Below are 25,831 nucleotides of genomic sequence, written 5' to 3'. Positions count from 1 at the left end.
AGCTGACTGTGAGGCCTTTCTAAGCAAGAAATACTTATTGACTGCCTGGGTTGTAGCACTGTCAGCAATAATGATAGGATGTGTCCTTCTGGAGCTTTCCCCCTCTGTCCTCCCCACCCCTGTACCTGCTCTGTGCCTGTCTAATGCCGTGTTCTTCTTAGGGCTCCCCACAAGTGTAGGTAAAAATTAATTTCTGTGCTCCAAGTCTTCACCAGTAAACAAAATGAGACATCTTCCACACCACAAAGCCAACTCAAGTAGCTCTGTTTTGTCCATATAGCAAAACTTTTTCATACTCTAAAATAGAGAGGTCGTGTCTGTGCTTGATCCTTACCATGGTGATGATCAAAGTTAATTTCTGCTCCCTGGGTCTTCTGAGGCTCAACCACAGACTCTTTTGGTTCCCAGTGTCCTGCTGCAGTAAACTTTGCTGTGGTATTTAAACATCTCCCTTCCATTACAAAAAACACTTCTAAAAATAGAGTATGAAGTCATGGAATGGGTGAGCGATGGTAAAGTGCTGGGAAGTATTTCCCCATTCTTGCTTGGGCTCAGGAATGACGTTCTGGAACTGCTTCCCGCTGTCCTCAGAGAAAATCCAACTGGCTTTGAGAAACACAGGTTCACGGATTCCTGGTGTTTCTAATGTGGACCTGGGTAGAGCAGCCCACACTTTCTGGTGTCTACAGGCTTGCTGCTCATTTGGGTGGACACACATCCAGTCATGAGGACAATGACCAGGCAGCTGTTGCAGCAGGGATGCAGAAGAGCCCAGAATCGCTGCTCAGGATGGCGTGGTGGTCGTGGTGGTGAAGAGTATAGTCTCCAACAAAAGCTGGGGCAGCAATGCCTAACACAGGAGACCTGCAGGCAGCTCCAGGGTCCTGCTGGGTGCTGTTCTGCAACTTTGGGCTGCAGAAGTTCCAGAGCCTCTCATGGGTGGTGACCTTTGCTCCTAGCACTGGGATACCCGTGGGGCAGCCTTGGGAGGACAGGCTGAACCTTGTCAGGAAGGATGAAAGAGAGTGACACAGTCTTCACAGAGTTGTTCTGTGTTCTGCCTTTTCCTACCTGAGGGCATGGGGCTCACCAAATTTTCCTACTTGCCTTCACAAGTAAAGGAGCAGGAGATGGCACAGGAAAAAAGATCTCAAGGAAGGGTTGGTTTGGAAATGCAGGATTTAACATGGAGATGAGATGGGAAGAAGCCAGACAAAGACTACAATTACGAGCTTTTGTTTGCCTTCTACCCCATCAGGGTGTTGGTGTACCCAAGCAGGACACACGCACTGGAACAGCAGGATCTTTTCCATCCCAGTACCACTTGTGGGAGTGGTGGGACTGGTGTTTGCATCTTAAGTGCTGGGCTAAGAGGAGCCCCTGGCAGCCAGGGCCTGGGTTTGGGTGTCAAGATGCTGCCTGCAGCTGCTTCCCCTGTGTGGGACAGCGATGATTTGTCCCTTCCAGGCATTTACAGCATCTTGAGCAGCATTTTGTTTCCCTCAGCCACCTGCCATTCTGTTAGCAACAGCTCAGCTTTAGCTTTCCGCCTGGAGGTGGTGCCATCTAAGAGAAGGATGTTTTACTCAGTGTTTGGTCTCTTGAGCAGGGCCAGCTCTTTCTCCTGGAGCTTTCAGTGAGGTAGGCACACACTTGTCTTCTGGAAAAGGGAACAAGTGGTCCCCACAAAGGGTCATGTGAGGCAGGCAGGAGCTGGGATCCAGCCCTGTCTCCTGTCCTAGTTCTGAGGATGTGGGGACATCTTGTCTGGAAGAACTCTGATGCTTTCTGGCAATGGCCGTTACCTGTCAGGTCTCCTGTCAGTCTGGCCAGTTTGTTGCAATTCCTGGTGGAGACTCCAGAGGACCCTGGTTATTTTGTCTTACATCTGCCTAGACGACCCTGGTTATTTTGTCTTACATCTGCCTAGAGGCAGAGGTGTGAGGTAGTGGCTGGTTTCCAAATCTTTGTGGTTGTGTCATGTTGCCAAATTGACAGGGCCTTGTGACAATGGTGCTGTGTTTTGATGTCCTTGCACAGTGGGTGATCCTCTCCATGAAACAGCTTTTAAATCAGCCAGAGGACCTGTTTTCATTTCTGTCATCTGGGGTTTTGGGGTTTTTTGCTTTTATTCTGCAGTGCCTGGTGCCTCAGAGGACATGGCTCCCATCAGGGCAGAGAGGAAGGGAGCTGTGGTAACAGGTCAGCTGTGGTCAGGGCTTTCCACCAGCACTCAGGAGTGAGCCAGATGTGCTCATCAGGTCTGTGACCCTGTGTATGGTGTTCAGCATCAACTTGGTCTCTGGCACGGCAGGACCCAGAGCCAGCTATTGGAGTCCTGCTCACTCCCCTGGGGACACCAGGCCTGTCTCTTGGACATTCCCATGTGGGATGTGGATCTGCACCCGTTTTAACAGACACCCTGATTCCCACAGGGAGCTCTTGTGCCTGCTGGTTCAGGCTCTGCTCTCCTGTATCCTGCCTGCACCTGCCCCTGGGTGAGCAGGTTGGGTGGGTTTGGGAGCCCCGTTCTTCGGCATGGCCCCGACTTCCTCCCTGCTCCCTTCTGGCAGCTGCCTGTCCCTTGCCTGCAGGCTCTGGGTGGGGGTTTCGTGGGCCAGTGGATGCTTGCAGTACTCGCAATTATTCCACCTGATTTCCTTACTGTTGCTACCCCTTTCTCCATCGTTCTTCAGGGACTCAGAGGTGCCTTTAGGAGTACCCCAGGTGGAGGGAGCATGAGTCACTGGTGCCTGTTTGCTGCGCAGTGGAAATTTGTCTTTCTGCCAGGGAACTTGTTCCTAGAAGCTGGTAGGAGGTTATGTGGGCATCTCATGCTGAGCCTGACAGGGTGCTGGAGGGAACTGTATGGTCCCCCAGGCCCTGGGAGCTGCTGCTGGGCTGTCCGGCCATGCCCAGCCCTGCTTATCTGCCCTCCTGGTGTGGGCCCACTCAGTGGCATGGCTTTGCTCTGGTGAACTTGGTCTGTTGTCCCACACAGGCTCTTTGGTGACACTGGGAAGTGCGCTTACAGAATCTTTAGTAAGAAAGCAGATGAAAGGACTGGAAAGTTAAAGTTTGCAGGAGAATAGAGACACTACCAGCAGCTCTTTGGTGCTTCCCTGCCTGCCGCAGTGTGTTTCCACAGGGTTTGGTCAGCATTTCCACAGGGTTGGGTGTTTGCATTTCCTCATGGGAGCCCATGCTCTATAGCCTGTGCAGTTCACTCTGTCCTTCATTTCATGGGCTGGGCTCTCCTCTGACCTCTCCCCTGTGCTGTGCAGGATCTGAGTCTGCTGCTCATTGTACTCCTCTGCTCGGAGCACTTCCCAAAGTTGACTCCTTGTTCTGCCTCATGCTTTTTTATGTCAAGAGTCACTGCATCTTAACTTCAGTTGAGTTCTTCCCTGCTCAGGCACCCTGTGGCACTATCAACACCCTGTAAATGTCAAAAAATCCACCCATTACATGCTAACAAGAAGGACTTGCCCTCCATGTGTTTTAAGTTTTCAGCTTCTGCTGTATTCCTGAATTTCAGTAGCAACCACAGGCTCAGGTGGATCAGCAAAATACCTGCCAGGAGCAAAAGTGAGGTATTTGCCCAGACCTGTCACCTTGTCAAGGTTCCCAAACATTCCTGCTGTTTGTTCTGGGCCCTTGGATCCCTTCTGAGGCCTTGGAACGGTTTGTGGTGGCATCCTTCAGCCCCAGCACCTTTTCTGAGGTCTGGATGTTTGTGAGACACCAGCAGGGTCTAATGCTTTTCTCCTTTGTCACTCAAGAAGGGACATTCACCTCAACTTATCTTCAACACTAGGCAAACTTATAGGCTAAGGAAAATTACTCTGGCCAGGGAAAAATTACAAACAAGGTTACAGAAAGTATGTGAAATATAAACTACAATTTAATGAGTTTTCTTATAGAAGCTTTAGCGCCCATCACCTAAGATCTGTAGGATTTGTCCCAGCTGCTATGGCAGGAGCTCAAAACTCTAACCTTTTCATAACCAAATCATTCCCTCAGTCACAGCTTCGTAGATGTGCTGTTGAGGTTACTGAAATATCCAGAGCTTAGCCAGGAGAGTACCTCAGGGTGGATCCTGGACTCTGGCAGCCTTGCCTGGCTCACCCTTCAGGGCAGCAGGTTCTCTTGTGTAACAGCACTGGCCATCTCTCCCCTCACACTTTTAATATTTTTCTTTTTTGACATGGTTCACACATTATTCATCAATTAAATACTGGTTGCACAGGCTCTGTTATGGCTGCTCCTAAATGTGAGCTGTCTCTGCAGGTTCCCTTTGACTTGGTAGCCCTTGCTTTCTGCATCTGTCTTCACTGTAGCATTTGCAGTGCAGGAGCTGTATCTGTGAATGGCTCAGAAGTCACTGGCAGGGTAGTTCATTGCTTCTCCATGTTCCTGGTAGTCCCCGCTGCCCTGGGATATGACAGCAGAACTCCCTTGTTCAGCACAGGGTTCTTCAGCCTCTGGAGAAGCTCCCTGGTGAAGGTCAGTCCTCCAGAGGGGGTGCCTGGGCTCTTCCCCACACAGAATTCTACTGGTCCCCCCTGGTTCTGTGTCCCTGTCCCTCTGAGCCATCAGGGATCTGGGCTGGCTGTGAAGGGTTTGTCACTTGGTGCTGCCCATTCTCCATCATGGTGTTCATGTCTTCCAAACCCTTGAGGAGGTGGTGGCCTTCAAAGACCTTGTGTCAGGGGCAGTGTGGCTCCCCATAGACTTCTCCTCCCTGCTGGGGAAGGGTGCAGAAGATCCCATGCTGCAGGCAGGCTGTTATGGAGCTGCTCCAGAGCTGGGGAAGCCATGGCAAGTAGGGACACTGACTTCCCAGCAGCTGGCAGGTCCCAGAATGCAGCTGTCAATGAGGTCCATCCCAGAGTCCTTCTAGAGCAGAATTTCCCTTCAGCACACCTAGCTGCTCTCAGTCAGAGGTCACTTGCTCTGCCTCAGAGAGGAAGAAGTTGGACTGAATCTTGGATGACGCTGTCTTAAGAGAAGTTCTTTTCTGTGTATTTTCTTGCATTTGTCTCATCAAAGATGAGATGGTTCATAGTTTGAGTGAAGGTTGCACCGTTTTAAGGAGATGGCAGCGAGTGTTCTCTTATTGGTAAAGCCTCATGTGCTTGCATCTGCTTGCACTTTCTGCTCTAAGCAGTAGGTGGGAGTGCAGGAAGTCCTGGGTTGTGGGATGCAGCTGCTCTGAGAGCTGGAAGGAGGTGAGCTGTTCCGTGTCAGGGATGCTGGAGCTCTCCCGGCCTTCTGGGGGCAGCTTCTTCAAATGGATTTTAAAAATTCTGTTAAAAGATTAGTAGAACTGGCAAAGAGCTCAGTCTGCCACGTGCTACAGATCTGAAACACTTTTGTTCAGGTCTTGCTTCTTGGGACCTCTTGTAAAGCCCATTTCTACAGACTGCATGAGCAGAGTGGGAGTGAGCAGCTACTTGTCTGGAAAAAAAGTGTCACTGAGGTGGTTGCACAAACCACACAGTTTGATCTTCCTCTCTCCCTGAAGCTGAGTTGTTAGTGAAGATGCAGTCTGTCATGTTGTCCCACATGTTCTCAGACATGGGCCACTGTAGCCAAGGCCATGGTGGTCCCCAGGCACAAGAGGTGTGTGCTACCCTTGGCCTGCTTGGGGAAGCCCCAAACCAGTGGCAGGGATGGGTTGGAAATAAAGCGTGAGCTTGGCTTGTGGCACCCCATGCTTCAGGACACTGGGATGGTGAGGGCTTGAGTCCCAGGGACACACATCTCCATTGGTGTTGTAGCTGTCATGAGACAGGGAAGGGACTGTGTGGGACTTGGAGCCAGGTAGCTCTGGACTCTCACAGCTTCATGTATGACAGCCTCTGTGGAAAGGAGGGTTGTCACCAGCAGACAGTCCAAAGGAGAGCTGCACTGGTCCTGTGTTTTGGAGAGAGAGGATGCTGAGTTGTCCCCAGCCTATCCCTCTGAAGACAGCCAGCTGCTACTGCTTGGAGCTGCCTGGTTCCTTGCTGCCTCCATGCCTTTGCTCCAGGCCTTTGTCTGGATGGGCCTCCATGGGCTCGCAGACATTGGTCAGGAGTCTGTCCATTTACTGCTCTTGATTGTCCATTTGAAATCTTAATATTTTGCCAGTGGAAAAACTAAAGCAGAAAGAAGGGGAACAGCTTCCCCAAGATCCCCTGTTGGGCAGGAGCAGTGCATGCTGTGGGATATCTCCCCTGTCCCTGTCCCCTGCTGCACTCCTTGTCCCCCCTGTGCCCAGGGCTGTGTAGGTAGAAGGTGTTTCCGCAGTCGTGTCCCCAGGCAGCTGCCATTCTCTGACCATCGCCTCTGGTCCTGCCCTAGGCCACCAACGGTGGAGGAGCCTTCAGTGACTACTCCTCCTCCGTGCCCTCCACACCCAGCATCAGCCAGCGGGAGCTGCGGATTGAGACCATCGCTGCCTCCAACACCCCCACCCCCATCCGCAAGCAGTCCAAGCGACGCTCCAACATCTTCACGGTAAGCGGCTCTGGGGGCGGCGGAGCATTGGGATGAGGTAGATGAGGGCCAGGAGAGGGGAAGGCAGTGGCCCTGCAGCAAGCTCACCTTGCTGGGCTCCCTGCTCATCTCTCTGGGTGAAACTGCTGGCCAGGGAGGGATGGGGGGATGAAGACCAGAGCAGGAGTGGGGGTCTCCCCACAGGAGTGTGTGTGTGGGGCAGGGCAGAAGGAGGTCTCCGGCGTGTGCTGGGGCCATGGTGCTGAGCAGCTGCTGCTGCTGGTGGGATCTATGTGTGCTGGGGGAGTGCCCCAGAGCAAGCCCCTCCTTGAAGATGCAGGGGTGTGCTGGGGGGTGAGCAGAGCTCCCTGACCTGTTCTGAGGGAGCTGTCTGTGGTGCACAGCACCACGCACCTCTGCCGCTCATCCACCAACTGTGGCACTAGGCCCTGGCAACGGGCCCCCGTGTTGAGTGCCACACTGTGACGTGCTGGCAGGGCTGTGCCGAGCCCAGTGCCTGGCACCAGGCCCCCTCACCCTGGTCCCCCAACCCTGCACCTGTGTGATAAGCAGGGCCGGGAAGGGCTGCGGGGCCTGGAGGGAGGGGAAGCAGGAGGGAGCCAGCAGACTGCAGGCCCCAGGTGGTGCAGGTACATTTGCAGCTCTTCTGTCCACTGGCTGACTTCCAGCCTGCCTCTCGGCATGCTCCACACCATGCACACGCTGTCCACACAGCCTGCACAGCCCTGCCCACACACCTGCCTCACTGTTAGCACAGCCCACAGGGTCCCCGTGCCGTTAGTGCACACTCTCCTAGTCCCCACGTCTAGTGTAGATAGCCTCTGTCCCCACGTAAATGTGCTCCTCTCCCCCTGGTGCCCTGTAACTGTGCTGGGCACAGGCCTCTCTCCTCCCCATCTAAATGTGCTTTCCAGCCACCATTGCTCAGTACACCTGTGTCTGCTGTCTGTGGAACTGGCCACCACACAGTCCGTGTCCGTGTTGCACCGTGTTGCCCTGTGTGAACAGCTGCCGTTGCTCTGGACCCAGACCACCTCAGCCCACCATGCCCCTGCCCCATCCTTCTCACTGCATTATTGGCATCCCCAAGTCCCTTGCTCCTCGTGCTGGGAGTGTACCCACCTCCCTTGGCTTCTGACATCTGGGAGCTCCTTCTCTGATGTCCTGAATGCTCCCAACCATCTGCATCCCATACACCTCCCGGCTCTCCGTACACCCGTGTTCCTGGCCGCTCCCCTGTGCACATCCTGTGCTGCCTGACAGCGTGGCTGTCTCCAGCCACCCTCCTACTCCTCCCAGGTTCTTCATCGTAGAGCCACCACTCCTGACGCATGGTTGTTTCCTCACCAGCCCTACCCTCCCGTGTGCTCACGCCTCCCCAGAGCACCCTGTAGGTCGCCTCTTGTCAATGGTCATGCTCGCTGTTGCACTCCAGCAGTGATGGATGTTCCTCCTCCCTCCCTCCCCGCCGCTCATGCTTGCTGCTCTGCACCTGTGCACCCAGGTGCTGCCACCCATCCTCTGCTCACCCATAGGCTCTGGACTTGCCGACAGCTCGTGCTCACACTCTCACTCCTCCTGCAGCCCCATGCTCAGGTCACTTGTTGTGGGAGGAGGAGGGCAGCTTGCTGTGGGGCTTATGCTTAATTTGCTGTGGACGTCATCATCCGTCTGGGGCTCTCACTTGGTCGCTCATTCTAGGCTCAAAGCTTGCTGCTCTCGCTGCGGGGCTCACTGTGATCATCAGGCTGGCGCTAGCTCACCGTGCTGCCGGGACTCACCTTCACTTGCTTGCTCCTCTGCCAGTGCATATACATGGCTCACATTGAAGTCTTCACCCCATTTGGTTGTGGCAGCAGCAGCAGCTCCCAACAACTTCTCCCATGATGGGACAGAGTTAGGGAGAGCAGGAAAGGGGAGGAAGGCTGAGTTTCTGCTGCTAGCTTCTCCCAGGCAGAGTAGGTGTGGCCAGTAGCCCCCATCCTCGTGGGGTCCCCTAGGTGGGCACAGGACTGTGCTTCCCTCAGCTCTGGGAGCAGCTGCAGCCCCTGTCCCAAGCTGTCCCCAGTTCCTTGGTGCCCAGCCCTCTTCCTCCTCCTCCACCTTCTCCTTCTTGTCCTCCTCCTTTTCCTCCTCCTCCCCTCCCCTCCTGCTCTTGCTCCCCTCCTGCTCCCCACGCTGATCGCTTCCTGCCACAGAGGCGGGGGTCTGCGTGCCCAAGACCACCAGGTGGAGACAGACTCTGGGCTGTGCCCCTATAGCCGGACCCCCAACCCTGACTGCTGCTGCCGCTGGCGCCCCACTCCCCGGCCTGTCTGTCCACCTGTCTGCTGGCACCCATCACTGACAGACTCGTGTCCGTGTTCTGAGTATAACTTGCCAAACTCTTTATTCTTTCGATATTTGCAGATATGTGCCACTGTTTCCAACTTTTCATCAACAAAAAGGCCTTTCCAACTCCTTCCAAATTAGAAGATCCAGGTGGTTACACACGGCACCTCTGTACAAATTCTCTCACTTTTCATTGCCTCTCCAGGGCCGGATAAGGGATGGGCACTGGGATTGATCTAAGATTAGAGGCTCGCCCGCCCTCCAGCCAGCATGGGTCCCCCCCTCGGAGACACGCAGGAGCCTTTTAAATCCCCCCAATGTAAAGTCTAGGAAGCGCTGAGACGGCCTGCGCCTGCACTTTAAGCTGGGACATTTCTGGGCCTGCTGGATGCTGTCTAGGCACTTTCCATGCTCGGGGATGCCAGGCGGACGACCCTCATGGGATGGGAAGACCTGCAGACCCACCGGGAATGGGCGACAGCAGCAAGTGGAGCTGGATGGGCCAAAAGACGCTTTGCTGCTGCCTCTGGAGCTGCTGTTAGCGCCTGCCGCTAGCACTCAGCTCCTTCCTCCCTCCTGCACCTCCTGCAGCCTGCATGGACTTCTGCTCCTCCTCCTCTTCCTCCTCGCAGCAGAGCAGCCATCTATGTCTCTTTAGTTTTCTTCTCTTTCAATCTCTTTGTTTTGTTCTGGGCCCAAAAGCAAAGTGAATCGGTGTCCCAGGCGTGTGGGTCTCCCATCCCTTTCTGATCCAAAGCACATGGGGCGCTCCCGGACTGAGGGGGTGTGTAGGACACTCCAGAGAGACGATGCCGCTGCCCTTCTGCCATTGTTGTGATTCTGAATGTATTGATTGTGCTCCATGCCGTGTATGACTTGATATTCTCCTCTGTCCTAAGCACTTTGAATGAGTTCTGCTCAACAGACTGTATATTTCATATTGTATTTATTGGAGTTTGCTCTCACCGCAACCGCCCTTGGGGGCTGGCGGGTTTTGCTCTCAACTCTCTAGACGTGTGATAGATATTTATTGTCCATGCTCTTTTGTAAGGGGCTGGTATCTCTGCCCGGTGACCTGTGCTACTTTGTATGGTGCAAGTGTGTTAACAGAATAAATCTGTTGGATTAGTAGAGGTGTGAGTTCCTTCACTGCCTGAGCCTCTCCTGCTTCCATCCATGCTCCACCTGCATCCCATGCCATCTTTGTCTGTCTCCATGTCCTGTGTGCCCCTGCGGGAAGGGGTGGTCAGAGGTAGCCCCCATAGGAGGACAGCTCTGCTTGCCGTTGTGGGGGGAGAGGACAGCTTACCAGGGGACAGGTGGTGGGGTGGCCAGGGATGGAGTGTCCCTAGAAGGGTGAGATGCTGGCTGCTCCATGTGCTGGGAGACCTGACCTGGGAGAGAGTGGTCTGGTCTGCTCTGGCAGCCTGCTGGGGATGGTGAGGCTGCATGTTTTCCTCACTGGTGCCCTCCCTAACTGACATGTGTCTCTTCTATTCCAGTCTCGAAAGGGCGCGGACCCGGAGCGGGAGAAGAAGGTGCCAGAGTGTAAAGCAGACAGCATCGGCAGCGGGCGTGCCATCCCCATGAAGCAGGTTTGATCCTTCCCCTTCAACCCCTGCCACAAGGGGCTCCTTGGAGGGTGCTGTGAGGTGTTGTGATGTGGCTGGGCTGTCTTTGGATGGCATGAGCTCATGGGAGAGTACAGAGGAGCTGGGTGCCCCTCGGCCCAGCACTGGGCACTTGTGGATGGCTACACGCCTGCCTGGACCCGAGGAGCACTGTGTGTGGGTGCTGGTTGGAACCCTGTGTTGTGCTAGCGGTTCTGGTCTGGACCCTGTGGTGTGTGGAGAGTTCTGGGTGCTGAGTGGGGGCTGCTCTGGCTGGTGGAGTGGTTCCAGCAGATGGCATCCGTGCCCTGTGCCTGTGCCCCAGCCCCCCCTCCTTTCCTTTCCTCTTCTCTCCTCTGCTCCTGCTCCTCCCAGCTGCCCTCCAGCCCCCTTCTCCCAGGCCACAGTAGAAAGTGGTGACTGGTATGTGCACCATGAGCCACTGGGGAGCAGCTGCTTGCTCTGCAGCAGAGCCTTTGCCTCCTGCCTCTGCCAGGATCTAACCCTGAGCATGTCTTGCCCCCCTGTCCATCAGCTGGAAAGCAGCACTGGGGAATGTCTGAGACAGCCAAGTGGCATGGGCTGACTGGCTGCTGTTTCCAGCAGGACTCCCTTGCACTGCTGGCAAGGCTCATCCTACACTGCTTTGCAGCCCAGCTGTGCCTCTGCCTTGCACCCCGTGCTCCCCATTGTGAATCTCTGTTGCTTCCCATGGCCCCAGCTGGCCTTGCTGCCTGCTGCTTGAGCCAAGCTGCTGGGCAGCGAGGGGGCAAGGCAGAGCCTGTATCCCAGCAGGTACTGGGGACCTGGGACTGTTCCATGCCGAGTATTTGCTGGGGAAGGGACTCACATAAAGACATTGGTGGGGCCAGACAGGCTGGGCAGGGGGTACAGCTGGAAGGAGGCTGTGTTCCCAAGGGTCAGCTCTGGGAGCAGGGGTGAACTGTGGCATGGGACACGATGCTGGGGGAGGGGCTGGAGGTCTTGCACGAGGGGGCTCTGCTTCCAGAGTGCCAAAGGTTTGTGCAGAACAGGGCACATAAACTGCATGCCAGGTCAGGCCTATCCTTGTTTTCTTCTGGTTGGAGCAGGGGTCAAGGCTCCTTTAACTTTTGCCAGGATGTTGGCCCTTCTGAACACACTGCTCACTTGTTCCCATCAGAGCTGTCTGCCTTGGCACCTCCCCAGGGGGATGGTGTGTTGGTGATGATGGGCAGTGCCTGCTCCAGCCCCCTCAAGCACTGTACTCGAGGCTGTGAGCTCCCACTCCAGCACTGGTCTGGAACCAATTTGAGGTGGCAGTGCCTGTGTGCTCTGATGGAGGGTCAACCCAGCACTGGGGTAGTGGTGGGACCAGAGCACTGCTGTGACCTGTACCTTGAGGTTTTGTGGCATGCTGGAATTCCTGCTCACCCGCTGCTTGGGTTAAACCATTGTGCTACAGCACCTTGGGAAGCTGCAGAGCTTTGTTCCTAAAGGAAAAAACAGGACAGTAACTGCGTGGTGTAAACATGCAGTGTGGTAGATGCAGAGTGACATCAGAGGGCTGCAGTTCTGCATCATCCCTGCTCTGGCCCTTTGCCAGGTCATCCGTCCAGGAGGAGTGATGACTGGGTACCACCAGTCTGAAAAGGAGAAGAGTCTCTTTGGAGCTTTAGCTCCTTATCATAAAGATCTGGGATAGGAGGTGATTGCTCTGCTCTCTGACAGGGACCTGCTCTTTATGGAAGATTGAGGAGATCTCCTTGTTTGACATCTCTTTGAATGGCAGCAAAGGAGCAGGGTCTTTAGCTAGTTTTGCTCTCACATGGTCTGATGGCATCCTGCCCAGCCATCAAAGAGCAGAGCAGCTGATCATTTTGAGGGCTGTGGAAGGCAGATGTGTGGGATCTTCTGCCTGGGTGCTTGGCCAGTTTCTGACTTACTCCCCTCAGCATGTGCACTGCTGGGCCGGTGGGTGTCATGACCACTGGTAGGTAACCTAGGGAGCAGCATCCTCTGCTTGGTGCATGCTTAAATCATCTCAAGACAGCTGAAGTCTGTGGGTAATGTCGGGCAGCAGGAAGGGCAGACTCCTTCCCTGATACCTGTGATCACCATCTCTTCCTGGGCTCTGTGGGAAGAAGACTGGCATGAGGCACTAGTGGCAGCCTCATTTTGTGCTTGGTTCTTTGAATGTCTGCACAGGGCCAGGTCTGATGGCCAGGAACTCTATCTACCATGGGGGGACTCTGGGTTGGGTGTTGCAGAAAGGAGAAATGTTGGGGAGGCACTTTGCTTGGCTGAGAAGGGACATATGCTGCCATGCAGGTGTGGTGGCTGGCTCTCACTTGTCAGCAGCTTCTTCAGCACTACTGAGAACAACAACTCTGGGTGACTTTATGCCCCAGGCACACCTAGAAAAGGCAGAAATCCTCAGTGGGAAGATCAGACCAGGGGTGCTGGGGCCTCCCCATGCCTAGGAACAGACTGTGGCCAGTGCCTCTGCTGGGGCTGCTCCACTCTGTGGATCAGCCTTTGCTTCCATGTTGGTTTGGTGATAAGTAGGCTCTGATGGTCTTGTGAGCTTGGAAAAGCTTCTTCATAGCTGGACGCTTGTTTCTGCGAAGTGGGTTAATTAGGCCGGGAGACTAAGTTTCCCCAGCTGTTGGTTGCTAGGAACAAAACTGCTATTTGCCCATGTACCAGATTCTTTTTGGGGAGGCTGCAGTGGCTGTGCAGGCAGCCCAGGGTCCCCCGGTCCCTGCCCTGGCTCACTTTGGGCCACGCACTCCAGTAGGGCTCAAGGCGGGTGACTTCTCCTCCTTGGGAGCTGGGATCATGCTGGGAACTTAGATTACATTTAAATTGCCATTTGCATTTTCCAATCAATACACGACTTTACAATTAAGTTTGGTGTTAAAATTCTTAGCAAAAAAGTGAGTGGAAGGGAGATTTGTGGAGTAAACGAGTCCTTTGGGGGCCATCGCTGCTCCCTGCTTCATTACGCTGCATATTGCTGCTGCTGCTGCTGCTTTTACTGTGCACCACCATGATCTGAACATGGAACAGAAACACCCACCCTGGCCAAGATAGTGCTGGGAGAGAAAGGAAAAGTGGGGAGAGGGAGAGGGCTGGGATCTCTTTCCTCTCGTCTCTGTCAGCTTCGTCCCTTCACGTGTGATTTCCTTGCTCAAGAAGAAACGTAGGGAAGAGTCATTTCTTGCATATCTTTCCACGAGGCTCAAGGGGAGGTTGAGGCATGCAGCACAGCGGTCTCAGCACACCCAGGGATGCCTGCCCAGAGAATACCAAAAACATGTAAGGAAGGGATCTGTCCATCTGTGGGGACACGCCTGCCCTTGCCATGTTCCCTGCGTTTCAGGTAGCTGCATCCATCTCACCCCTTCTCACTTCTCTCTTAAGCTTCTGGGAGGCTTCCCTCCAGGGAAACCAGAGTTCTCTGGGTGCTGCTGAGCCAAACCCCTCCCATTCTGCCATCAAAAAAGAAGCTGTGCTTCAGAGTTGTAATACTGATGCAGTCAGCACAGGAATGTGGTTAAAACCCAGAATCCTCTTGGCTTCTGCCGCTACCTCAAAGCTGTGAACATCAAGTCTCACTGAGCTTTGTCTCTTGATTCTGCTCTTTCTTACCACTGTTTGGCCTTAAGGGCCCCTTCCTCTCCCTCTGATTTATTAGATGTTTGCTTAAACTGTGTAACTGCTCCTAATTTTGGACTCCTGTGCCTTCTGGCTCGAAGAAATGGGCTGCCAGTCTTCGATTCCCTCTTTCCAGGTCTGGTTTTGCTTGTGTTTCAGTTTGCAAAGTACCAGATTTGTAGCTGAACTCCTTTCTGCAGACAGCATGTTTTGGGGGCTTGACAGAAGCTGCAGCAGCCTGGAAGTGTCGAAGCAGGTATTTACATAGCACCAAGGTGTATTGAGTGGAAGGTGCCTCAAGCAGAGGAGAGACAGTGGGGCTGTTTTGCAGTGTGTGCTGGCAGGGCAGACTGTAGATTGGACTCAGGTTTAAGGCCAAGAGGGATTGTTGTGCCCAGGAGCCAGAGAATTCCACCCAGCGTCTTTGAGCCAAATTTGTAACTTCAGCCTGATCTGGAGCAAGTTTGCTTGAAAGATACCAAACAAACATTCTCAGTTACAGAGAACCCACTGTTTATCTAGGCCAGCTGGTGTGATACTGAACTATCAGTATGTGAGGAGGAACAAGTGTTCTCACATGCTGTGTAGGAGATTCTTGGCTCAGTGGTGCTGGAGAGGACCATTTTGTGCAGGTCAAAACCAGAGCAGAACCAGCTGTGTCCTTGTGTTGAGAACACGCAGGTACCCGATACCCAGAGGTGCTCTGGCATAGCTGGAGACTCTCCAGAGCAAGCAGGTTGATGCTCTCACCAGCACATTCTGCAATGTGGGAGCTATGGGTTTGGGACTGAGTGTCCAAAAGAGAGAAGAGCACCTGGGCATGTAATCAGAGTCTTCAGATGATGTTAAAGTGGCCACACCACTGCTCAGAGTGATCACTGCAACAGGACAAGTGCTCTGTCCCATCATAGGGGTGCAGGAACATCAGGGTCCCATCTCTGGTGGGCAGGAGTGAGGGTTCCATCACTGATGGTTTTAATGGAGAGGTTGGAGTGACATGAGCACACCTGAGCCTTCCCTGGGGAGGGATGTGGCCTTCAAGCACTCTTCCAGCTCTGCTCACTCTGACAATGTCACAGCTGGGTAACACCTGCCCTGCCTGACCTGACAGCCCTCTGCCAGGCCAAGTTCCCTTCCCAGCTGAGCAGCAGGAGCTCAGGAGTGGGTCAGGGATGGCCCTGAGGGAGCCCAGGCTCTGGGTGGGCTGGTGAACTGACCTTGCACGAGTTGTGCTGAAGTCCACACACTGCTCAGAAGCCCAGTTTTCCACGTGGCAGTCTGTGTTACTGACCAGTCACTGCAGTGATTTACACCTTGTGGTTTCTCTGTTATCTTCAGGTTATCTGGTTTTGTGGGGTTTTTTGAGCTCATTTGGGGAAGGCATTGATTAAATAGCATGAACCAAGTGGAGGCTGGCTGGACCTGTATACAAGTACAGGGATTTTCCATTTCTGACTACACTTGTTCTCATTTATGGTTACCTTTTGAGACCTTTCACTTGACCAGTTTTGGCTCCGTACATTAGTGGTTTTATGGATTTTGTGCAGTTGGTTTCTAATGGCATGTGCTGCTCAGTTAAAAGCCTTACAGTAAACTAAAAATGCTGTATCAGCACGGTTACCATTATCATCAGATAGGGCAGTCTTACCAAATGTAGCACCAAACTTCTCTGCGATGGTTGACATTAGTTACACTGCTGTCCTCTCATTCTTTGCTGATCACTTCTTGCTGTGGCTTTTCCACAGTTTTGCCCATTGTAAATGTCCAGCTGAGTGGCTGTAATTACAAGGGTCATTGCTTTTTCCCTTGCAGATCTTGGCAAGTCCGGAGCTTTCAGGCTGCTGACATGTCCCAAGGCCTGTTAAAATCAGCACCTTAAATGCAGGGGGTCAGATCCCACCCCCAGCACAGCTGAGCTTCTGCTACTCTGTTTAAACTTTCTCTCCCTTGCATGAGTGGGAGGCTGTTCCTTTTCACACCGTTTGCTTCCCAAGTGCTGTCATGGAGCGGTCATGGAGCACTTCTGCCTTTTCTGCATCATTTGTTGCTGATTTCATGGTCATGTCTGGCAGCGTTGTTACCCCAGCATGTGCCAAACCCTACAACTTTTTGTTGTGTTTTTCTGTCTTGGAGGCGCAGCAGCCTCAGTCTCTAGGCAGTGGGACAGGGCCCCCAAATATGCTGAGGCTGGCAGGACAGAGACTTACTGTCCAGGTTTCTGAGGAGGTGCTGGCCTGGGGCCCAGATTTTTGCCATGTTAGGAGCAGCCAGTCTGGATGTTTGTCCAGGGCTTTCGGAGGGCCTGGGCTCGACAGTTGGTAGATCCAGCTTTTTCCCAGACTCTGCTATTCATCTGTACTTTTGTCACCCTGTGCTGTCCTTTCTCCCGTGCTGGCAGAATACTTGATGTTCTCTCCCCAGTCCCTGCTCTAGAGCCTTTGCGCTGGCATATTGCCCCATCTGCCTTCTCCCTCTCCTCCTCTGGTCTTACCTGGTGCACGATGAATTTCTGCAAGAAGCAGGTGTCCTGGGGAGACAGAATGGTATGGGAAGAGGGTAAGGGGGGGGTCCAAGCTCTGAGTATTGGTTCAGATCAGTGGAAGCTAGGTCTGGGTTAGTTCTGGGTTGGGCTGGTGGGAGGAAGGAGCTTCATAGCATGTCAGCATGATTGTTTTCAGGCCCCAGGAGCATGCTGTCCCTGAAGACCATGGGATGGGTCTCATGTGAAATCCTAATGAGGGAAGGGGGTGAGCTGACTCCTCAACTGCCCAGGACTTGCTCTACCTCCTGAAGTGTGTCCCTAGCTCATTGGTTTGACAGCTCTGAGAACTGTGAGCAGGCAATTGCATCCCTTGTGAGACTTGCATCACAGAGTGTTGTTCCATTGATTGGCCTCTGCCTGTTCCAGGTTGTCCTTGCCTTGACCATCCCTCTGGCTATGCTTTTGGCAATGGAAGAAGGTTTGTGAGCACTGTGGTAACAGAGCAAGCCATGTCAGTTGGTGGTGAGGTTGCTTCTGTCTTATGTTGGCATTGTTCTTCAGCATGGAAAGGGTTGACCAGAGAGCATGATTTGGGACAGCAGAATAGCTGGTAGTTCCCTCAGAGAGTCTGATCATCAGTACTGGCATTGGTGAGAACTGGGGGTGGGCTGTATATGGATGCATTCTGAGGTGGGTGAGGATAGCAGCAGCCCTTTCCCTACCAGTCCCAGGGAAAATCCTGTTGGGAGGGACAACCTAGATTGTGTTTGCTTGAGGCCTGATCTTCGTGTGTCTTCAAAGCCTGCTCCACAAGGGGCAGTGCAGAAGCTGAGCGGGAAGTGCCTGGTCCAAACAAGGTCTGAGCCTCTTGACACTTCTCTTCTAGGGCATTCTCCTCAAACGCAGTGGCAAGTCTCTCAACAAGGAGTGGAAGAAGAAGTACGTGACACTGTGTGACAATGGAGTCCTCACCTACCATCCCAGCCTGCATGTAAGTATTGTGCTGGGCTGGATAGAGAAGCAGGGTAGGACAGAGCTGTGTCCTTCATGCTGTGTCTGTGGCTGCAGGTTCCCTTGCAGATGTCACAGCTGCAGAGGTGCTCAAGAGGGTTTGGCAGCAGATGAAAGCCCTGGTCTCTGCCTGCAGCAGGACCCTTGGCAGAGCAGGCATATTCAGAGGAGCTGGAGACAACCTCATCCCTCTCATGAAGGCTGTCTCTGCAGTGCCAGGCTGGGTGGGAAAACCTGATAGGAACATGCACAATTATGCTGAGTAAATGCAGCTTCCTTCTCTCCATTTACCTTGCTCAGTCCATTAAAGCAGGGCCTGGTGTCTCCCTGCAATTGGGCTGAGGAGCAGGCGGAGAACTTGCAGCCATGGCTGATGGTGCCACTTGGGTGTGGAATAATTTTCCTGGCTGCTAGGTATTGGGTAATGGAGATGAGGTGGCTGTGCAGAGCCTGCCGAGCTGAGCTGTCACTCGATGCATCTCTGATCCTCCTCACTGCTTGGCTCAGGCACGCAGCTGCCTCCCCATCCATCTCTGTCGCCTCCCCACTGTGGGGCTAATGACTTCTTCCCCATTCCCTCTTGAGCACAGTTTGCTTCTGAGACAGTGAGCCACGGACAGGCACACCTGTGACATGGAGGCCATAGCACCCGCTGCAGAGACAGTGAGGCAGGACAGATGGACGGACAGCCGGACAGTGGCTGGGGAGCATGGGTGGTTTGGGGATGCTGTGTTGCAAGGAGTTGACCAAAGAGTGTTGCAGCTCCTGTGCTCCCTGATCTCCCATGGTGCTGCAGTGCCCTGAGCCTCAGAGTTGTTCCTGTTTCTACCTCCATGTTTCTGTCTCATGGGCTTGCAGCCCCTGAGCCATAAAGAGCCTGTTGACCCTCCTCACCTGACACTGGAAATCCATTCACTGCATTTCTTTTCCGTACTTTGTGTGAGCCTTGAGAACAGGTTTTTCTCTTGTACACTTTGATCCTTGCCCCATGCTGTGGGTCTACAGTTGCCTAACTTTGTAACCCCATTTTTGTGGTCTTTAGAGACCCAAACTGGGAGGCAATGGCGGCTGCTGCTGCTGCCTGCTCTGCGTGTGTGCTCACACGTGTGTGGGGGTTTATCACATTTCCATCGGCAACATCACAGGCCATTATTACAATCAGCTGTAGAGGCACAGTAATTTCTGGGATGTTGTTTAACTGCTTTTGGATGCTGCTGCTACACACTAGGTTTCTCTCCGTTTTACACTGTTTCTTCCTCAGGGGGTGATCTAGATTGATGTCACTTGCTTCCCTTACTGCACTTCTTCAGTGTTTCATTTCATTACTACATTGCCCCAAGCAAAAATCTGGTTTGCTTCCACCTGATGCTCCTGGTGATCCACAGTCCGTTGCTAAGCCGGGTACAAGATGGGCCTCTCCTCCCCCAGGTGTCACTGAAACCTTTGTACCTTGCACCCCATATAGGCGTTGTATTGCCCAATATGTTTACCTAGAGCAACCTGTGTGGGACCCAGAACACAGAGCTGCTTGCTGCCCTGCTTTGCCTGCTGCAGAGATGGGAGTCTGCATGCTCACTCCATGGCATTGTCCCATGAGAAGAGGGGGCAAGAGCCATGACACCTGCCATCACGTTACATTTTACTGTGATGCCGAGGAAGGCTTTGATGAGCAGTGAGCTGTTCTGATGAGCAAAAGTCCCTCTGCCTTGCTTTGTCTTGCCTTCGCTCTGGATATCTGCTTTGTGACCTACTGGGAGAGGACATGAAGAGGTGGTCCAGAAGAGGATGTCTCATGATATTTTCTCCCCATCTTCTAGAGTGAGTTGGGAGATGCTGCAATGTGTTTATCACTGGATTTGTTCCCATGGCATGAAGCAAGTTCCCAAGTCCTTTCACAGGATGACCCAAGCAGGGCATTTTGGGGTTGTACTGCCCGGGTCACAAGTGAAACCAGTGTTCCTGAGGCAGGGCATGTGCTTACTCCTCATCCCTTTTGCTTCCATTTAAGCAGCAGCTCGCAGGCCAGGTAAGGTCAGGGCAGGGTCCTCAGTCAAGGAGTCACTCAGCATCCTCCAGTTCCTTCCTTGAGCTGTGAAGTCCCAGCTTGTCCCCTGTCCTACTCATGATGAGCCTGCACTGCCATGTGTGGGGGGCAGCAGGACTCAGGGTGCAGCAAAGGGATCCCTGCAGGCACAGCTGAACACTAGGGGAGGAGGGTCTTTGCCAGCCCCTGTTCAGATGTTCAAGCCTTGGAGCATCCTTTTGCTGTGTTTATGTTCCCAATGGCCTTTTCCAATGGCGTGATACAGGGCAATTCCTGCCTAGCCTTCTCTTTTCTTGCATCTCTGTTATGTTCCCTCCCTGTCCCTCTTGGGGTAGGTATAGATAACCCAGGGATCAGCAGCTCTGCCTTTCCTCTTTTACCTTCAGTAGACACATTTGCCCCAGCTGTGTCTCTGCCCTGTTGGATGGACACTACTACATGGCTCTGGCTGGGTCATACTTTTGATTTTATCAACAAAAGCTTCCTGGTGGGGCTATTGGTCTGCTTCTGGCTGTTTATCTCTTGACCTGGTTTTGGATCATTATCTTGTCACCTCCAGCCCCACTTTGAAGTTTCCTCACGGTGAGTCAGGTTTAAGTGATGGGCTTGTAGTCACAGGCTGACAGAGTGCTCAGGTGATCTGGGTCCAGCCCTGAAATTAGGTGCTCTGTGCCTCCTCGATGGAGGCCTTGGCTTGGTCCTGTGGAGCTGTGCTTGGGTCCTGCTCCGAGGTGCCACCTCTGCCTCCTCACTGGAACAGTCAGAGGGTTCAGAGACATAGAGCAGGAGGCTTGGGTTGGAGCAGTGGGCAGCTGAAGGCAGGAGAGCTAGAGGACCTGACCTTTGGATTCAGCACAGCTTTCCTTGTGGCATCTATATTTTTCTTACCTTTCTGCGAGTGTGTTCAGTGACAGGAAAAGAGAGTTCTGTGAAGAGATTGGTGTGGTTTCCTATCACTTTTCCAAAGCCTTGGAGAGTAAAAGCTTCTGCTGGTAAGGACATGTGTGGTGCAGCCCAGCTCACTGGCCAGGCTGTGCTGTGCTGCGCAGAGCTGGAGAGAAAGCAGCTCCCATTTTGCAGCCAGTGGAACCATTCACACAATCACCTTCTGTTAATTCTATCTGCAACATCAATTAAATTGTTTGTAGAAACTAATTGAATGTGGCTTAATCACACATCTTAATAGCTTTCCACGCTTTGAACTCGTTGTTAATTCCAGTAATAAAATGAAATGAGAGAACTGGCTGGGTAATTAGCAAGGAGGCTTGGGAAGAAATTGCTGTTTTATAGCATGTAATAAAAGCAGTGCGCTGGTGACCGCTCTCTCCGGCAGGCAGCCGGCTAGCACAGCAATTGTGCTGAGTGAGGGAAAATCCTCCAGCCCTTCTGAGATTCCCTGCCCAGGGGTGCCACCAGGCTCCCACCCAACTGAGAACAGTTTGTCTGGTTGGGCTGGTTATCCAGGAATTGCCTGGGGCACATGTCATCTGAGGTCAAGTCATCCAGGGGTTGGAAGCCCCGAGGGGTGTGCTGCCAGGCTGCCCCATCTCTTGGGTCTGCTGCCAGGACTGGTTGGCTGAACAGGGTTCTGTGGAGAGAGAGAGAAGTTCAAGGTGTGGAGGTGCTGCTGAAAGGTTGTAACCTTTGCAGGTGGTCACCTGAAACCCCAAAGCATTGCCCACACAGCCTCTTGGAGCCAAGGACTGGGAGGAGGGTTGCTCTTGAACTGGTCTTGCTCATGTGTTCATCCTCTTGGATTTGGAAGCAGGCAGACACCAGCTCAGAGTTAATGTTTTTGGTGACCTCCTTTTGAACTGAAGCAATCCCAAGCCTCCCCACAGCAGCCACAGTCTCACCCTGGATGGTGCCTGCTGCCCCTCTCCAGTCACAGTGCCCATCCCCAGTGCAGAGCACCCACGTCATGAGTCCTCCCAGAGTCTCCAGCTCAGCTTTCGATCCCTGCTCCCTTGGGCTTTGCCCAAGAGCAGGGCTGGGCAGTTCCCCCTGTGCTTCTCTCTTTAGATTATGTTGGTCATGTCTTCTTGGGGCATGAGCCCAAGGAAGAGCCAGACACATCTCAGAGCGTGAGGTGAGAGCTGCAGTGCTCTCTGCTATGGAGCAGAGAAGGGGTGGAAGGCATGGGACACAGCTCTCAGGAGACACTAGAGGCACCAAACAAGGTGCCTCTGCAGCCTTGTTTTCACCAAAAGATGAGGTGCCATTAGGAAGCAGAATATTAACAGTCTGCTCATGGATGTTTTGGTCTTCCAGAAGGAATGGTGGAAGCACCAAGGTTTGAATAAAGTAAAGCTGTGCAGGTGAATGTAGAAAGGAGTTATCCTGAGTTGGTGTCTTTTGGCTTGAATTATGTTTTCTATGACCCAAGAGGGAATTTCCAGGTATGCCATTAATTACTATATTATATTATTAGCTGTTATAGCTGAGTGCTGTGATTAAAAAGACAAGGAATGGCAGGGAAGAACTGCTTGCCACCCGTGTGCTCTTTTGCTCCATGTAATCTCTGATCCCCAGCCAGGCTTTCACAAATGGGATTGTCATGGCATCCAGCTGCCTGTGGCAGCCTCCCGACGTTAGTCATGTCAGAGCTGACTAGTTCTGGGCACTGAAAGTAAGAGCTGGCACTTCTCCTGTGCCAGTTCAGAGACACCAGCTAGTCATGGGAAGAAGGCAGGCTGGAGTCAAGGCTTTTCATCCCTGTTGTCTGAAAACAGATGGCTGTGGACCAGGGAAGGACCCTCGGGTCCTTTACCTCTAGCCTGCCTAACTTGGGACTTCAGTCTAGGGAGAGCAGCATGTGAGGAGCTCCCAGGTCACCTCCAGGTTGCTGGCTGGCCCTCTCTCTGTTAATCACTCGCCATGGGGATGAATGGATCTGGGTATTAGTGGTGTGGATGAGAGGGGAGCTGAGAGTGATGGGCCAGGGCAGGACTGATCCTGAACCCTTCTGCCTCTCTGCTGTAGGATTACATGCAGAACGTCCATGGGAAGGAGATTGATCTGCTGAGAACTACAGTGAAGGTACCAGGCAAGCGGCTCCCCAGGGCCACAACAGCAGCAGCCCCCAGTGCCAGCCCCAAGGCCAACGGGCTGGCCAAGGAGCGGAGCAGCGCGCAGCTGACTGGAGGCACAGGTGAGCCTTGGGGGGTTCCTTCCCGGGTCAGCAGCTGTGCCTGGCTTTACCTCACTGTCCCCTTGCTGTTGCTGCTGGAGTGCCCTGGGGCGGGGGGGGTTGTGTTTCTGCATGGGTCGCAGGTTAGCTGCTGTTGGGATTTTGTGCTGCTTGGTCTCTTGGACAGAAGAAAGAGCAGGAGGGCTTTAAGTAGTGGTGTGAGCTCCCTGAGAGGAACCAGTTGAGTCTGATAAGGGGCTTGTTTTGTAACTATTATTCTGCGTGCACAATTAAGAGGCACAGCTGCCACAGTGAGTGTTGAGCAGAGGTTCGGAGGCTCTCTGGTTTCTCATGTAGTTCCTGCTACACTCCTTACTACTTCTTCTGCCACAGAAGGTATCTCCTGCCCAGGGAGTCTGCTGAACTTGAAGCCGTCCTGCCCAAACTTCCCAGGACATTGACATGCCTTGACTTTGTGCTCGGGGTTGGTATCCTTGGCCAGGATGGACAGTTTCCACAGCCAGCTGTGGGCAGCAGTCTAAAACATCAAGGAACGGGCACCCCTGCACCCTTGGGGATAATGGGGGAGTTTGGATAATGGTGCTGATAACAGAAATCCTCCATAATCTGGGTGGGCACATCCTCATTTCCCTTCTGTCCTGATCATTGCCCCAGTTGTGTCCTGCAGCCAGGGTCTGGTCTGTGCTTCACAGCTTTCTGGACCTGCCAAGCTGGGGTGCAGCTGGGGGGAATGCCAGGGGCTGGCCAGGGTCCTCAGCCTCACACACACATAGGGAACAGGGTGTCCTGACATCACTGTATTCACATGGCGCCAGGTGTGGAATCACAAATCCTTCTTAACCCAACCTGCTGTTTCTATAGAGTCAAGATTATCCTGGAGACCAGGTAATGGGTTGCAATTAGTGGCTTTTTTTGACCAAGGATGTGTAACTCTGCCTGTTTCCTGCCATGGCCTCCACTGTACTCTGTCATTTCATCACCACCGCTGTACACCCTCAGCACCCCTCAATTCCTGTCCCTGCACTGAGGCTCCTACATGGGGAAGCTTGTCCAAACTGTGGGGTGAAGTCAAAGACAAACCACAGGAAAGCTTGTGGTGATGTCAGACCAAATGGCCACATAATACTGCTTTCAACACTTCTCTGGGTCCTGTTGTTCTCACAAGAGCAGGGTGAGATGTGACGTTGTGGCCTGCATCTGATGCATCGTGCAAGGCTTTCCCACCAGCCTGGCAGAGCCTGTGGGGACGCAGCACATGGAGACTGATGTTGGAGCAATTTAAACTTGAGAGGAGATGACGTTTCCTGGCAGGGAGAGCAATTAAATGTTGGAATAGTTTTATCTGGAGAGCTGGTGGATTTAGCATTGCTTGAAGCCCTTTGAATGAGATCAGTTATCTTCCTACAAGATAGGCTTTAGTCCAGCTCATGTGTGCCTGTGCACAGAGCATCCAGCTAGATGGACAAGGTAGTCTTTCCTCCTGTGGAAATCTGTGAATTTGAGACGCCCTGTTCACTGGCTTCTCTGGGGCCCTGAGCAGAACAGGTGTGTGTCTGGCTCTGTGTGGCTGTCTGCTCTGGCCCGAAAGGTTTTTCTCTCAGGGTACACAAATGGTAAGATGTTTTCTGAGTTTTTTTACCTCGCTCTGGTGCCTCCAAGACTGATTGTGGCTGACGATGCAGTCACCACAGTAAGTGGACTGACAGGATGAAAATGTGCTCACAGCACTGTGTACAGGATTTGGGGTCAGTGAAGAGTCTGCTCTTGTTCCCATTACCATGGGATTTGCAGTTTTGCCACCTTTGGGGCTGGGAGCAGGACTGTTATGGGGGTCTAAGATATACTTTGGGAGGAGAGCCTCAGAATTTGTAGTTCTCTGCCCATTAATTGTCAGAGGACATGAGCTTTGGAGACCTGGATGATTTGCTGTTTTACACCAGGAATGTCTGGTTTAAACCAAATGGCATGTGCTTAGAGTTCAAAGCAAGCAGTCCATGATTTCTTGGTGAGCTGAGCTCCGTCAAGGTAAGTGAGCTAATTAATATTATGAACATTAATATAATGTCCCTTACATGCACAGTCCATTCCAGGGGCATCAAAAAAAGTAGTAGATAAAGGGGAGAAGAAGGAAAAAAAGAAAGAATATCTGACCCTGCCCTGCATGTAGATAAAATACACAGATGTAGCACTCTGGTAATGATTCAAAATAAGCTCCAAAGTAGGTACAGAGCATACAAGTTGGAGCTAAATAAATGAAGAATGGGGAGGGTGCTTATGTTCATGAAACCTGCAGGACTCTGAGCTCAATGGATGATTGTACCTTGCTATTTAAACCATTAAAGAAGGCAGCTTAACTGTAGTCAGAGTTGTTTTTATTTTAGGTTGTGGGTGTTCCCATCATAAACTCTGGTTTTGGAGGCTCAGAACATTGTCAGACTTTGCATCTGCCTTATGTCCACCTAAGGATTGGGTTTTGTGGAATGTGTATGCAAATGCCATGTGGTTGGTGCCCTGTGAGGCAGTGCAGTCTTCCTCCTCAGAGATGATAAAATATCATCCAGGCACAGTCCAGGGCAGCAGGGGTGGTCAGGACCACCTCCCCAGGTCCTTTCTAGCCTCAGCTACATTGTCATTCTGTATTTGTTTTATCAATATTAAGTCTTGTCTTCAAGAGCTGTAAATCTTCAAAGGTTTGGTGCAAAGATTGCCTAGAAGCAAAAGTTTTGTCCTCAGTTAGAAACTGTTTTATGCCTTGCAAAATATACTGGGATTTGATCAAAGTTTTGGAGCTGTTGGTTACTGAAACCTGGAGAGCAGTTAATCTCCTCCTGGGCTGTCACAAGCTCCTGGCAGAGTGGTCTCTGCTTTTCTGTGATGTTTGTTCTCCACTTCCCTGTTGTAATGTCCTCCTATCTTTGATTCTTGTCTATAATGTTACTGGCAAAGAGACTATCCAGAGACAGCAGAGAAGCTGAGACTAAGCATAGGTTCTGTAACAGATTTGGAGCTAACTAAATGCAAATAACCAGCATTAGAATATCAGTTATGGACACAACTCC

At 52.6% G+C, this 25,831-nt stretch overlaps 1 protein-coding gene across 3 annotated transcripts in view; it reads left to right on the top strand.

Moving 5' to 3' along the window:
• Positions 1 to 25,831, top strand: part of AGAP3 (ArfGAP with GTPase domain, ankyrin repeat and PH domain 3) — a 120,779-nt gene that overhangs the window by 58,415 nt on the left and 36,533 nt on the right. For 2 of the 3 annotated variants that reach the window (XM_030444850.1, XM_030444851.1), the window contains exons 8-11: positions 6,349 to 6,504; positions 10,338 to 10,430; positions 17,453 to 17,557; positions 22,604 to 22,772. In XM_030444850.1, the coding sequence (XP_030300710.1) occupies positions 6,349 to 6,504; positions 10,338 to 10,430; positions 17,453 to 17,557; positions 22,604 to 22,772 (523 nt within the window). Of the gene's footprint in view, positions 1 to 6,348; positions 6,505 to 8,913; positions 9,032 to 10,337; positions 10,431 to 17,452; positions 17,558 to 22,603; positions 22,773 to 25,831 lie in introns of those variants that run through there. The other variant, XM_030444852.1, reaches the window with a different exon arrangement.

This window comes from Calypte anna, chromosome 2 (assembly GCF_003957555.1).
Source record: "Calypte anna isolate BGI_N300 chromosome 2, bCalAnn1_v1.p, whole genome shotgun sequence".
Classification (NCBI taxonomy): domain Eukaryota; kingdom Metazoa; phylum Chordata; class Aves; order Apodiformes; family Trochilidae; genus Calypte; species Calypte anna.
Note: the sequence above shows the minus strand (reverse complement) of the source record. Positions and strands in the feature narration are given on the sequence as shown.